This window comes from Schistocerca nitens, chromosome 4, assembly GCF_023898315.1.
Source record: "Schistocerca nitens isolate TAMUIC-IGC-003100 chromosome 4, iqSchNite1.1, whole genome shotgun sequence".
In the NCBI taxonomy this organism is placed as follows: Eukaryota; Metazoa; Arthropoda; class Insecta; order Orthoptera; family Acrididae; genus Schistocerca; species Schistocerca nitens.
Window position 1 is genome coordinate 689,426,300 of NC_064617.1, and position 15,767 is coordinate 689,442,066.

General features: G+C 38.7%; 1 protein-coding gene across 1 annotated transcript in view; it reads left to right on the forward strand.

The window, feature by feature from the left end:
• Nucleotides 1-2,061: 2,061 nt before the first annotated feature.
• LOC126253039 (post-GPI attachment to proteins factor 3) overlaps nucleotides 2,062-15,767 on the forward strand; it is a 96,457-nt gene continuing 82,751 nt past the window's right edge. The window contains exons 1-4 of the mRNA XM_049954108.1: nucleotides 2,062-2,448; nucleotides 2,530-2,678; nucleotides 2,759-2,911; nucleotides 2,989-3,113. Of these exons, the coding sequence (XP_049810065.1) occupies nucleotides 2,322-2,448; nucleotides 2,530-2,678; nucleotides 2,759-2,911; nucleotides 2,989-3,113 (554 nt within the window). The 5' untranslated portion in view covers nucleotides 2,062-2,321. The remainder of the gene's footprint in view (nucleotides 2,449-2,529; nucleotides 2,679-2,758; nucleotides 2,912-2,988; nucleotides 3,114-15,767) is intronic.

Consider the following 15,767-nt stretch of genomic DNA (forward strand, 5'->3'; position numbering starts at 1 on the left):
ACTCATGCCAAATTTCTTTAATATTTTTTCCGTGTATGATGATTGACTTATGTTCAATTCTTGTCTTTCTTCATCCTTAGTAATCTGCATACCTAAATAACGTTTGACTTCTCCCAAATCATGCGCCTTAAACTTGGTTTGCAGCTGTTTCTTGAAAATTCTCATTTGGCCTTCACTTTCAGTCAGGAGAAAGAAATCGTCCATCCATACCGCCATTATTATTATTTCTTCTTTTCTCCCTTTATTATAAATGCTGGGATCTGCCTTGGATTGCTTCATATTCATATTTATTAGAGTTTCATGTAGACATCGGTTCCAGCAACGTCCACTTTGTTTAAGTCCATAAATACTTTTTCTCAAACGCCAAATCTTTTTACTTTCTGATCTGGTTTTTATGGCTTCCCTTGGTGGAATGACATATATCTCCTCCTCCAATTTCCCATTTAAATATGCCGTTTTAACATCCATATGATGAATTATTAAATTTCGTTTTACTGCCAAGGCTAAGATTGAAAGACTTATAGGTCGCGAAAACTATGCAACCTAAGTTCGCAGTAGAAGCGTATTTACCTTTAGACGACCTATGGGACGCGGTAGATGGGACAATGAAATCCACAGATCAGAATTATTCGAATAAAGATAGGAAAGCAAAATCAAAATTGATATTACTGATTGATTCGGTGAATTATGTTCACGTTGAAAAAACTGCTACAGCGAAAGACGTCTGGGATAATTTACAAAGTGCATTCGAGGATGGTGGTCTTATGAGAAAAGTAGGATTGTTAATTACCACTCGTCTGGACAAATGTGAGAGTGTAGACGAATACGTTAACAAAATAATAACCACGTCGAACCGACTGAGAAACATCAGATTCGAGATCGTTGACGAATGGATAGGAACATTGCTGTTGGCAGGACTGCCCGAAAGGTATGCACCTATGATTATGGGACTTGAAAGCTCGGGTGTCGGGTATACAAATCACAGGCGACAGTGTTAAGGTGAAAATCCTGCAGGACGTAAAGAGTGCTCCAAGCTGTTGTACATTGGAGAAGGAAGGTGCGTCTGCTCTCTACTCAAAAAACAAAAAGACCGGTGAGGTGCTATAAATGTCATAAGATGGGACATATTGCGTCTCAGTGCAAAGAAAACGTAAGCCCCAGATCAGACACTCAGCAAAAGAGGTCTATTTCACACAGTGCACTTTGCGCCGACACACACGAAATATATTGTTCACACAATTCCAACACCCGTCCTTGAACTTGTATTTTGTGTGTTGGGCCCATAACCTATTGGAATTTGCGCAGCTGAATAAGTATTAAGGAGAAAAAAAGGACATTTTACTAATAACTATATTTGCACATTCAAGAACAAAAAAAATTTACAGCGAACACAACAGAATAATTAGCACACACAAAGAGTGTTAGACAATGCCAAAGAGGTCTATTTTATACATTGCACTTTGCGCCGACACACACGAAATGTATTGTTCACACAATTCCAACAGTTGACAAAACTACAGGTCTCTGCACTTCGCGAAAACACACCTCGTAACGCACTCTAATACACGTTATGAGTTTCTTACTGCAAACTTCCATATGGTCCACTTTTTATAATTTCTTAATACTATAGAAATCCATTTTGGTCACGTAAAACGTTTCAGGTTTACAACTGCAAAAATTACATACTAGAACGTGCCGGACAATTTTTAGCATGAACCGCACGAATCAAACAGAACAGGCAAACTTGTTTCTGGAGTCACTAGTTGCAAAACTATTGAAGCCAATTTCTTTCCTTGAAACAACCACAGATTGGGCCCATAACCTATTGCAGGAATTCAAAGAAAAGAGCACAATATACCTTAATGGAATTAATAAAGCAAATGCGCGGCGTAGTTCTTAGAATATGTATTCGGTACAGCAACAGACATTTCATGAATTTCGCATGCAGCTACTTAGCAGAGAGGTTTCACCTAAATGTCAACATGAACATTTCACTTCAACAGGATTATCCGCGTTTTGCCTTTATCAGTGCACTGTTGGGTTCGCATTATCGGGACGATGCTGTAGTAACGTTTGTGCGTGTTTCTCCCATAGATACCTGCTATTCCTCGTATTCGCCCTTGTCGATTCATACTCGCAGTGGTGCCACGCTATTTATGTGTGTGGTCAGTGGTGTTTACATTGACGATGCAAGTGGGTGGAAGTACATGCCGGCTGTCATACGAAGTTCTGTGTTTGATAACATGTGTGTGATTACATTATGATATTTTTTCATATCGTAGTAAATAATGTTGAAGGCGTAGAACGAAAAATTGGTGAAAATGTCACTTATAGTAGCATGGCTAGTAACGACAGGATTGTTTAATGTTGTTGCGGCGTCTGTTGGCGATAGAACCCTGTTCTATAAAAACTGTGTTGACAGATGTGTCGGACAAAACTGCACGAAAGGTACCTATGTGAAATAATTATTTCTACAGGGAAGTGAAATTGTAAAACATTTTTACGCACATCACCGTCTTTCATTTATAGATGGCCTGGACTTCTCCACGTCAGTTCAGCCGTTCTACCAAAGAGCGCTAAAATGGACTTGTAGGGAAGAGTGCCAGTACAGCTGTATGTGGCATACAGTTGAAAACTTCTTAAGACGTAATTGGGATGTTCCACAGTTTCATGGAAAAGTGAGGCAGTCCGGATTGTGGAGTAAAAACAGATTTCATTGAATGGTTATCGTGAGCACTAATATTGGTTTCTTTTTCAGTGGCCCTTTATACGTTTTCTTGGCGTGCAAGAACCAGCCTCCTTCATTTTTTCTGTGATGAATTTTGTCTCTCATCTTTTGATGCTGAGGAGGTTTCACAAGGAAGTAAGGAGAGATAGCCCAATGTATTGGTTCTGGCATGTGTATGGGGCGGTATGCTACATTTGATTTCATCTTTGCGTATGAATGTCTGAAATTCTTCCCCAGTGTTAATGGAGAATTACTTACAGGTCTGCTTGAATGCATGGTTGTGGTCAGCAGTGTTTCATGCAAGAGATACAGTGCTTACTGAACAAATGGATTACTTTTGCGCATTTTCAATGGTGCTGTTTTCCTGCTATGGTATGCTTGTGAGGTAATTTAAGTGAAAAAAAGCACTGGATGACACTAATTGCTATGTTGTAACTATTAATTTGTGTAATTTGGTTTTGAATTATGCAGTCTCACTGCCTATAGCTGCCGTGACTTTCCATCCCTTTCTGCTCCTCAGAAAACTGTTGGTATAGCAAGATTTTCTTAGTATTAGTACCTTCTCATAAACGTAATCCTCTCAAAGACACAGAAAAATTGAAACGCCAAAAATGGCTGATGTAATGAGATGAATGTTAGATACATTCTTTATTCATTCCAATTACTTCCATAATATCTTGGATAGAGGTATGGGAATTGGTATTTTTTTTTTTTTTTTTAGTAATCAATAGATGGGATTATAGATACTATTTTAGGGTTTAGTGAGCACCTTGATCATTTTAATTAGATATAGTATGGCAATTTTAGTGACCAACACAATCATAAAATTGACATCCTCATCCATGTTGCTCAGTGCTACAAGCACTTTGACTTTGAAGGGGTCACATTGTTTTCCTTTCTTTAAAGAAATGATATTCTGAAGTGTTGATTTTGAGTACAACAGATGTGCGATAGAGTTCACACACGTGAATGTTTTGAGTGATTGTGCCGGACTATGTAAAGTAAGCCTCACAGCACTGTGTGCCATGTCTACTATTGTATTTCCGTGACTGTAATTCAGCTTTTGAACTTTTTACCTTGCCGAACACTATGCCACTAGGTGGAGATTGGCATAATAAAAATTTGCTAGATCTCCAAAACAAATGTAATTTTGTGGCATAAAGCATATGAAAATGAAATAATTGTATGGCATTATTGACTGGGAGAACCCATCTGGGTTTGCTCGGCCACCCAGTGCAAGTCTTTTTATTCAGCATCACTATAGTGATTTGTGTGTTGGTGGTGGTGATTATGATGATGATGATGATGATGATGATGATGATGACACAACAACACCCAGTCCGTGTGAAGAGAGAATTTCCGACCCAGCCTGGAATCGAATCCAGTACCCCAAAGGACTAGGGGGAGGGCTAGTGCTACATAGGTGGGTAGAGGGAGGAGGAGGTGGAGGTGGGAAACAGAATGAGAGGTTAGGGGTGGGTAGATAATGGTTTACAGGGAGCAGCTGGTTGGCTGGATAGAAATGTGGGAATAAGAGGTGGTAGTGCATGGGCTATTCATGCAGTGTATGGACACCGGAGCAGGTGAGTTCGTGTGGCGCAAAATGAAGATGATGTGGAGGTATGGATTGGGTGGTGGTAACAGGACAGAGGAAGGGGAAACTGTTGGGTAGCAGTAGTAGGAACAGTGGGTTAGTGGAGACTGAGGCCAGGAGTATGTGTTATCCTCTCATCTGCATAATTCAGTAAAGGTGGTGCTGGAGGGGAGGATCCAAATGACAAGGGTTGTGAAACAGCCATTGAACTTAAGCATGTTGTGCTCAGCAGTGTATTGACCATTGGGTGGTTAACTCCATTCTTGGCCACAGTTTGGTGGAGGCCATTCATTCTGAGGGACAGCTGGTTGGTGGTTATGCTCAGTTATTTGTGTGTACATTCTCTCAAAAACTTTTGAAAAGATGAAGTAGTGATATAGTAGTCAATCAGAGGTAGTTTGACTATCTCCAGCATTGTCGATGGCTGTCACTACGGCATATTTGTCTTTCAGGAAATATGCCCAGATTCATCACTTAATTACAAACAGCTTAAAGGTGTCAGTTTAGTGCCCTTCACTTAACTTGACACTGCTATAGACCAGTTGTGAGAGAAGAAAGGAAGAATCATAGGTATATATGTGTGTGGGAAGAGCTAAGTATCCACATTAATGTAGGCCCACCAGTTTACCTGTTATACCAATGTCTGTCTCTCTGTGATCTGCTTTTGTGATTACTGTAATATGCTCAAACACATGCGCCTATGTTTCATTTCTTACCGACTCCCCATGATTAATTTTTACTGTCAGTGAGAATCTGGTATTATATTTCAGAAAACATAGAAATTGACTTGAAACTTGTGCATATAGTCTGCTAGGATAACTGGCACTGAGGACAAATTTAGATTCCTCTTCTCCTCTTTGCTGAGCACTCTCGAAATTTTGGTGTCAGCATCATAAGTACCCTGTCTGTTAATCGTTTATTGAGATCAATACAGCAATAATTGTTGGGTCATCCACATAGCAGACCACAAATTAAGGAACATGTTGTGACGAGTCATTGATAGCAATTATGGAAAAGAATGGTCCAAGCACTGATCCCAGTGGTAACCCTGTCTCTACCATTTTCATTAAACAATGCCCGTTTCTCACAGAAACATATTGTTTTTTGTGTCTTAAGTATGAAGAAAGTATTTTTATTGCTGTTGTTTGTACTTCATAAAATTCAAGTTTCTTAATATTTCATAAGGGATACAATCAAAGGCTGTACTTAGGTCACATAAAACCCTAGTTTCAAAAGCAGTGATTTATCTGGTTTATAATGTCAAGAACCACTGAGGTGGTATTTTTTCCTTGTCTGTAACCAAACTGTTTGTTCGAAAGGAGATTATGTTCTTCAGAATTATCACTTAATTGATTATGTATAAGAGTTTCAAATATTTTAGAAGTTACAGGAGCTATTGAGACTAGGAAATAATTTCGGGGGAGATTTGTCTCCTTTTTAAAAATTGGTATATCTTTAGAAATTTTAAATGATGCAGGGAAAATTCAAAGCTGAACACATTTGTTAAAACTGAAGGCTAAAGGTTCACAGATAAAATGAATAGTTTTCTTGATAATGTAGTTGGATAGCCAGTAATTATCCATAGTTTCAGAGTTGGAGGTTTTTTTACTGCTTTTATTACATCTGTGGATGTGATAATTTTCCACTGAAAAAACTGTTTCACTGGCAGCCGCTTACCAAGTTGTTCGCTTGCAGATGTGTTGGCCAAGTTTATTCTGTTTGCAGTTTCTTTCACTGAGGTCACAAAGAACTCATTCAGTTGGTCTCATTCAAGTGATACTTCCTGTGTTTGGTTGGGGGAGTGTTCTTGTGTGATAATCTGCCATGCTGCTTTGCACTTGTTTGGTGGAGTTTCTATAAAGCTTTCATACAATAATATTTTCTCATTAAGCAACTTAGTTTTAGAAAATTTTTTATACTTCTGATACTTCTTATAATCTGTATCAGCTTCTTTGCTGTCCTTCCCACAGTTGTTTTTATATGCATTTTGCAATAACATTTGTTCCCTAATGTTTTCAGTTCTTTAGTATACCAATTTGCTACTTTGTTTTGGGCTTACATTTAAACTTAGTTTTTCTTAGGGGTACCACACTTCAATATATTTGCTAGTGAATCTGTCAAACATAGTCTCAACATTATTTTGTTCAATCTCTGTTTCATACAAAAAGTCCCATTTTATATAACAGCCTATCAGCAAACAGTTCACAAATTTGTCTATCTGACTTCTCACCCAAGACACCTCATTTTCATCGTGGGTTATATTACTGATGTGACCTGACAGTTTGCTGTAGAGTCTGAGGAATAATGGTCCAGGGTCAGAGAAACATCCATTTGCATGACCAGCAGTAAAAAATCTCACTAGGGAAGTTAACAATAATATTATCTGAGCAGGCTTCTTGGCAAGTAGTATTTTTATTTGTACAGAATAAATTTGATTACCTTACGATATTGAAAAAAGTTCTTGACACTTACTTGCCACAGTTTGACACTTCTATATTGAAGTCACTGCAGATAGTGATATTTTCTTTTTTCCTTGCTATTTTTTAAATGAATACTTCTACCTCTCCATTTAGAGATCTGTCTATCGCAGTCTCATCTGTCAGCTTTATGCAGCTTAACTCACAAGCTACTTCAGAACAAAATTGACTTACATCAACTTTTGTGAATTTCAGACTGTCTTTGAGAAAAATTACAACTCCACCATTTTTTTTCCTCTTTTCTACACATAATATTGGCCACAGCATATCCTTGAGGAACCAAAAATATCTATTTCAGATTCAGTTAACCAGTGCTCCAAAACACAAGCTGCATCTACTTTCTTACTTCTACACTAATGTTCTAATTCTAATATTTTATTCCTAATGCTGCACATATTGATTTGTTATACTTTTCTCTGTCAATACTTGGACCTATTGAGCCTAACAGTGTTATTTCTTTCTTTGCAGAGAAGAGGGATTTCTTATAAAGATAATGACACTGATCATTTTTAGGCTGAGCCATGTAACTTACATATGGGAGGGATTTCTCCTTGTTCCTCCCTGATATCATAAAAATTTCTCATCCTGTATTGTGGCTCTTCTTGGTCTCAGTTGCATTCTCTGGCTGCCTGCTGCTTTTGTTCCAGGTGATATTTTTGCTTTATTTATGGTGTGATACTGTTAAAAATAGGCAAAATGCGTAATACGAAGTTGCAGTGATTGCAAAAATGTCACAATTCCTTCTTCATTGTTTCATAACGTATAATTTCAGAGCTGCAAAAAGTGAATAAACAATAAGAATAAAATGGTTAAAAGATTTAAATATCTTGTGGAGATAATCCAAGAAAATGGTTTGTTGCGATAGAGGAAGGAATACATAAAATGGGAACTAACTAAAAACTATTACAACAGCAAAGGAGCCGGCCACTATGGTCGAGTGGTTCTAGGCGCTTCAGTCCGTAACCGAGCTGCTGCTACAGTCGCAGGTTCGAATCCTGTCTCGGGCATGGATGTGTGTGATGTCCTTAGGTTAGTTAGGTTTAAGTAGATCTAAGTCTAGGGGACTGATGACATCAGATGTTGAGTCCCATAGTGCTTAGAGCCACTTTTGAACAGCAAAGGACTGTCTGAAAATGCAAAAATAAGGCATTACAGTACAGTAGTGAAGTCAGAATGTCTACATGCAACTGAATGTCTAGTATCAAACTATAATTTAGATAAATTAGAAGTACTAGAAAGCCAAATCATTAGAAAAATATTAGATGCACAAAAAACTATGAAAGGTTGGAAGTTGCGTAGTAATGACCAAATTTATTGAAACACGTAAAATACATATGAAGCCATGAGAAACAGAAGACTGATTTTCTTGTGTTCTTTGCGTTGTATGTGTACCGTTCTCTCATTATGTATTCCAGTGCTCAGGTGAACAGTAATGGTGATAGTCATCTTGTCTTAAGCCTGTTTTTATGGGGAATGGGCCAGAAATTTCTCCTCTAAACTTAACTGTGAGTTTGGTGTTGGTTAGATTAAGTCCAATTAGTTTTGAATGGAGTCCAGATACCTTTAAATTTTTAATCTTGAAGGGCTGTGGAGACAATCATACGCCTTCTTAAAATCAACTAATGTTATTGCCAGAGGTTTGTCCTGTTTCCTGTAGAATGCCATAATCAGTTTAAAACTGTGTTCTCTGCACAGCTTCTCAGTAGTCTGAAAACTCCCTATTATTCCCTTAACTGTTGTTCTAGCTGTTCCTTGATTCTTCCATGTAGGATCTTGGATAAAATCTTGTCTGTACAGTCTAGGGCAGAGATTCCTATGTAATTTTCCAGATTGCTCCTATCCCCCTTTCTTTCGTAGTGGGAGGATGATGACTGTGGCCCAATGTTTGGGGAACTGTTCTATTATCCAGTTTTTTGTTAGAGCTTTGTGTAAGGAGGCCTTGATTAGTCACTTCAGTATTTCCACAATTCAACAAAAACACGCTCTTCTCTACATGCTTTATAACTTTGTCATGAAGGGCTCCTTTTTGCTTCTTTGAAAGTTCTGATTTGCTAGCTTTGGTTTTTATTGGGGTGTTATGTTGATTTGTAAGAGTTCTGTAGGTTCTTCACAGTTAAAAAGTTTATAAATGCTTTTGGCATAATTTCAGCATTTTCTTTTTTACTGTGTGCCATTCTTCCATATTCATCTTCCAGTATTAGCATAGAGGGCTCATACTGTTGGAGTTGTTTCCCAAAGATTTTGTAGTAGTAGTTTCTGGAATTTTTTGGATAATTATCTCCCATAGAATTTATTCTGTGTCTTTGAAATCCTCTCTTAATTCTTCTAATGTTTTGTGTGAATTTTTTCGTTTCATTTTTTAAGTTGATGACATTCCTCTGTTTTCTGTGTTTGGAAAAGTTTCAAACACAGAAAACAGAACTGTGTTTGGTGTCTTTATTCCTGGAATTTGTCATATTCTGGTGTCCACCTTGCATGTTTTCTTTGTGGGTTCAAAGGAGCTAGATTCTCTGCTTGTTTCTTCAGACTTCCCAGTTCTTCTACATCATCTGTTAAATTAATGGTTTGTGTTATTTGTTGGCATTTGTCATTTTTGATTAGCTGATATGGATCATACTTCCTTTTTGTTTTATTAGTTTTCCATTATTTTTCATTAATGGACTGAATTTGAGTTTAATTTTAACTAGCATTCTCCTCTCAGTACTTTAACATTGTAGATTACCTTAGGAAAATTTTTGTCTACACAGACATCTAACAAACACTCCTCTGCCATCCAGTCTGGGTGTTTCAATGGTTCAAGTTTATTTGGCTTCCTCTTGAAGTATGTTGATTTAAATATAAGGTTGTGTTCTCTTCAGACTTCTAAAAGTCTTTGACCATTCTTGTTTGTAAAGTTTTGTGGACTCCATTTTCCAATTATATCTTTTATTTCTTTTCTTTTCACAGCTGGGTATTGAAGTCTCCCAATAACATTTTTATATTCCCTTTATGTATTCTCTTCCCAGTTCATTGGAGAAGGTCCCAAAAGTGATCTACCTCTTCCTTTGGTTGCCCCCCCCCCCCCCACGTGTGGGAGCATGAACATTTGTAATTGTGTAAGTTTTATTCATAATTTTAAAAGTCACTGTTGCAATTCTTGGTGATATAGCTTGAAAATTAGTTGTTGAATTTATTACATTTATATTCACTATAAAGCTTGCTCCTAATTGGGACACTACTTCATAACCATCTGTCCTGGTTTCCCTTTATACAATCTATATCCTTGAGATTTTTACAGGTCTTCTATCATGTTTCTTTGAACCTGCTATTAAAAGTTTTTGTTTATTTAATTCATCTGTGAAATTCTTGAGTTTTCCCGTCATAAGTAGTGAGTTTATGTTGTGTGTTACTAAATAATTTATTTGCTCCTTTGATTTGTCTTTTATGTGTTAGTGTGCAGTAGGGTGATTGCAAACACACTGATTTGTTGCTGTCTTCTAGTTGGTTACCCACTGAATCCGATGTATCCTTAACTGCCTTTTTGGGCAGGGTGGTGGCATTTTTTTCCTTAAAAGATCTTTCCATACTTAACTTTCAAAGGTAATTAACCTCAGCTGGAGCAAGCTCCGATTTATAACTAAAGTTGTTAACTGCAGAGGATGAGTTTGGTCAACGAGAGTTATTTTATTTCACTCAACACCAATGTAAGCCAGTGAGGATCCCCCTATCTGCTACCTGGAATGCACCACATGGGAGTATCACCCCTCCTCCTGCTACAACAGCATATTATGTTTGTGGCTAATTGTTATACAATAGGATTTGTCTTCATTAAGCGATTCAAGTTGCTTTGCTACACTGAAGGAGTCTATTTCTAAGTTACACGTGTTGACAGAGTTCTTGATTTGAATTCTGGAATATTTACTTTGTTGTCATTGGTGAACTAATGCCAGAAACCATATTTAGTAATTCCACTTCAGTAGCACTGTCATCAGTAACATTTCAATTTCTATCATGCAGTGTAGGTGTTGATTTTGTCTTGCCACTGATGTATTTTTGCATACAGTAAGAATCTCTTTGGATTTTCTGTCAGATTTCAAGTCAAAGTTTCATTGTGGAACCTGTTAAAAGCTTCTTGTATTAAAGTTTGTGCTAAATTTTGAGCTTATGTAAAACTTCAGCAATCTTGGGGATTTTACATTCTTTTAAATTTGACATGCATTGCTTCTGTAAGAATTACTGCCCTGTTTTGTGTACCATAGTGGCTCAGTTTTATCTCTTATTAATTTGGTTTAAATCTTTCCATTGCTCTCGATGTTATTTCTTTAAATTTTAGCCACATCTAGGCTATACTTTCATAGTTATTTCAGAAGGAATGGAGGCCGTCTCTTAGGAAGGCTTCAAGCAAATTTTTATCTGCTTTTTGAAATAGATATATGCTGCATTTGTTTTTCGTGAATTTGGATGTTACAGAATTAAGTCTTGCTACAAAGATCTTGTGGTCACTAATCCCTGTATCTTCCATAATGTTGCCTATTTATTCAGGATTTTTTGTTGCTAAGAGGTTGAACGTGTTTTCACAACCATTTACACTTCAAATGGGCTCCTGAACAAATTGTTCAAAATAGTTTTAATTAAGAAAATTGGTACAGTTGTGAATGATGTTTTCTGCCCACCACTGACTTTCAATGTGTATTTTCACTAACACATTGAGGGTAGATTGAAGTCACCACCAAGTATAAATGTGTGAATGGATTGCGTATTTGAAATGAGACTCAAGTCGCCTTTGAATTGTTCAGCAACTGTATCATCTGAGTTGGGAGCTGCGTAAAAGGAACCAGTTATTAATTTATTCCGGTTAAGTATAACTTGTACCTGTAGTAACTCACAGGATCTATCTTCTTAGATTTCGCTACAAGATAAACTATTTCTGACAGCAATGAACAAGCCACCTCCAATTGTATTTAATCTATTCTTTCTGAACACTGTTAGGTCGTATGTAAAAATTTTCACTGAACTTATGTACAGCTTTAGCCAGATTTCTGTACCTGTAACAGTTTGTGCTTCAGTGATTTCTGTTAGTGTCTGGAGCTGTGGTTCATTTCCACACAGCTATAATAGTTTACCACTATACTATTTTTAAAACTGTGTGCCCGACCAAGACTCGAACTCGGGACCTTTGCCTTTCGCGGGCAAGTGCTCTACCATCTGAGCTACCGAAGCACGACTCACGCCCGGTACTCACAGCTTTACTTCTGCCAGTACCTCGTCTCCTACCTTCCAAACTTTACAGAAGCTCTCCTGGCAGAAGTAAAGCTGTGAGTACTGGGTGTGAGTCGTGCTTCGGTAGCTCAGATGGTAGAGCATTTGCCCGCGAAAGGCAAAGGTCACGAGTTCGAGTCTTGGTCGGGCACACAGTTTTAATCTGCCAGGAAGTTTCATATCAGCACACACTCCGCTGCAGAGTGAAAATCTCATTCTGGAAACATCCCCCAGGCTGTGGCTAAGCCATGTCTCAGCAATATCCTTTCTTTCAGGAGTGCTAGTTCTGCAAGGTTCGCAGGAGAGCTTCTGTAAAGTTTGGAAGGTAGGAGACGAGGTACTGGCAGAAGTAAAGCTGTGAGTACCGGGCGTGAGTCGTGCTTCGGTGGCTCAGATGGTAGAGCACTTGCCCGCAAAAGGCAAAGGTCCCGAGTTCGAGTCTCGGTCGGGCACACAGTTTTAATCTGCCAGGAAGTTTCATATCAGTGCACACTCCGCTGCAGAGTGAAAATCTCATTCTGGATACTATTTTTAGTTCCTAAGACAAACCTTGTCCTGTGTTTGACTTGCACCTTTCGAGACCCTGTGATGTAAAAAGTATCACGAAGTCCACTCCGACAGTGACGCACTACCCGTGTAGCTATCTTCTGTGTATAGTGGACTCATGACCTATTAAGCGGGACCTGATGCCCCACCACGCCATGGCGCAAGTTGAGGTATCTGCAGCCTACATAGTTGCACCACTGATTTAGACCCACTTGGCTTTGTACCAGAGGTCACAATAGGCCCTGTCAGCAATGTTACAGAAAATGAACTCTTTCATCTCGCAAACAAGACTTGTAGATTTTACCGATTCAGCTAGCCACTTGTAACCATAGAGGCTCTAAAGTGGCACACATCAACACATCATTAGTGCTGATGTGAGCCATATCCAAAAATAAGCTAGAGCAGTCTATGAGAGAACTGACTCAGGAAGATAACAGCTTAGACCTGCAGGTGATAAACTGACCTGAATATTCTATCTCAGTTAGCATAGAACTGGGAATCATAAGGCCTTTCAACATCAGTGAATACACAGTGATTAGGAATACAAAGAAAGGTAGGAATATCTTTCTGTTTAGCAAGAATTACAAGGGACAGATTTCATATTACCTTAAAAGTAAACACGAAAATGATATCTCCATCACTGACAATGTTGAGAGTCAAAGGACAAAGTTCATGAACATCATACTATATGCTTGAGACAGGTATGCAACAAACAAAATTGGGAAGGATGGAAAAGACCCTCTGTAGTTCGACAATTGTGTTGGGCAGCTGCTGTGAAATCAAAGAGAACTTCACAACAAATTTACACATAGCCAAAGCCTCACAGACAAACAAAAACCAGACGAAGCCAAAATTAGCATAAAGAGTGCTAGGCATGAAGTGTTCAACAAATTTGGAAGTAAAATTCTCTCTACTGACTTGACAGAAAATCCTAATAAATTTTGGTCTAATGAAAAGTATGTAAATGGATCAAAGCCATCTGTCGAGACACCCTGTGACCATAATGGCACTGACACAGAGGATGACACAGATAAGGCAGAAATACTAAATATTTTTCCCAAATTATTTCATGGATGAAAATCATGCTCTAGTTCCTCCTCTGAATTGTCACACTAATGACAGAATAACAGATATTGAAGTAAATGATTAAAGATAGAAAAGCAACTGAAAACACTCAACAGTGGAAAGGCCACTGGATGTGACTGGATATCAATTGCAGTCTACACAGAGTATGCTAAAGAACTTACACCTCTTCTGACAACAATGTACCTCTTGAATACATAGCTTAGTCATTGTCTGTGTCCCTTCTTACCTCTTGAAAAGATGATTGTTTCATCCAGATACACCAGATATTGACAAGGTTCCAATCCTTTAAACACTTTGTCCAATGAATGCTGGAATGTTCTGGTGCATTTTTTAAACCAAATGGCATTCGTCTGTACTGACAATGTCCCCAAAGTGCTGAAAACATAGTCTTCACTCTATGCTCTTGAGCCACTTCCCACTGAAGGTACCTGCTCCTCAAGTCTATTGTCGAGAAGTACCAGTACTGTCAAGATTATCAATCGTGCCTATGATGTTTGGCTTAGAGTAGGCATTCATTGTAGTCTAACTGCTTAAATGGCGCTAGTCGCAGAATAATCAATATTTCCTCAAAACTTCCATAGACTTCTTAGGTACAATCAGTGGTGGCTGATGTGTAGGAGCACAAGAGCATGTGAACACCCTAACTTTCGACACCTTTGGGATTTATTAGTTATTTTTCTTTGAATGTTGATAAACATAACATAGATGCTGCAATCTGAAAGATGCAGCACTTAAATCTACCGCATTACTGCTCCTCCAGATTCCATGAAACTTGGCGTAAAGGTTGCGAGCACAGCTCCAGTTGTGGACAACTTGCGTGACATAATTGCCTTGCAGGCCAAATACATACGGATTTGATAGACAATGTGTACAGTTCACGATGTGCACAGCTAGCCCTTGCCACTCAACTAGAAGTTTACTTAAATGCCACCAGATGGTAGCACACTGCGTCAGACTTTTGTCCCAGTCCGCTCAGCATAAACCCTGATAGATGACAGCACACTCCTCAGATGTGCTAATTCGCTCACTACATACTATAGTAAAATTAGATAAGATATCAGTATATGTTAAAGTTGTACTGTCAGTAAACCAATTTTGTGGGTTTCTGGACGAGTTAATATATTAAGTCATGAATTTTATCATACAGTAATCCATTTGAAGCACTGAGAATCACGAGGGCCTAAAGCACATCACCGTCGATTGTAAGAATGTAGCATTTATTCATGCTTCTCAAACCTACTGATCTTGTGAGTCAGGTTTAGCTGTGCTGTAGGACCACATGTATACATGAAAATTCATGAGAAGCTGTATAACTGGTTTCTCTGGTATTCACTTAAATGTGGGATCAATGGCTGTGTGCTTTACACATTTATGGATCTCAGCACCTCATTTGTATTCTAGTCAAGTGACCAGGTTGGTAGACATTACTACTTGAGTTTAATCATTTTCACAAATGGCACTTTCTGTTTTGAATTGATCGTTTACTTTGTGGGAATCAGCTTTCGTGTGCAGTGTAAACATGAACTATGTTGAATCTATTTTAAATGCTAACAGAAAAGTAAAGCTGTGAGGATGTGCTCGTGAGTCGTGCTTGGTACTGCAGTCAGCAGAGCACTTGCCCACGAGAGGTCCCCCTGCGGGTCTGGGGGTTAGGATAGGCCTGAGGTATTCCTGCCTGTCATAAGAGGCAACTAAAAGGAGTCTCTCACGTTTCGGCCTTTGTGATGGTCCCCTGTAGGGTTTGACCTCCATTCTTCAAAATTTTCCCAAAGAGTGAGCCAAATGGGGAAGGGCGCCTTACATGGTGCATCATGTCTATCGTGCATTGAGATCTTTAGCCCACTTTCTCGTCGTCCCATTTAAGTCCCACTCATTCTCCATCTCTTGGGCGAGGACACCTTCGTTGGTGTGTTTTCCACCATGCACTATGCAGTATCGCTTTCTGCTTTGACGATGACCGTGGACTTCTTTGCACCTGATACCCAGCATGATGGCCAGTCCGTTGTGGTGGGGCTGCCATGTACCCTGTTGGTTGTAGCCCCCTCACCACACAGGGATCGCTCTGCTGATGCCTGTGCCGTTAACTCCCCATGTATGC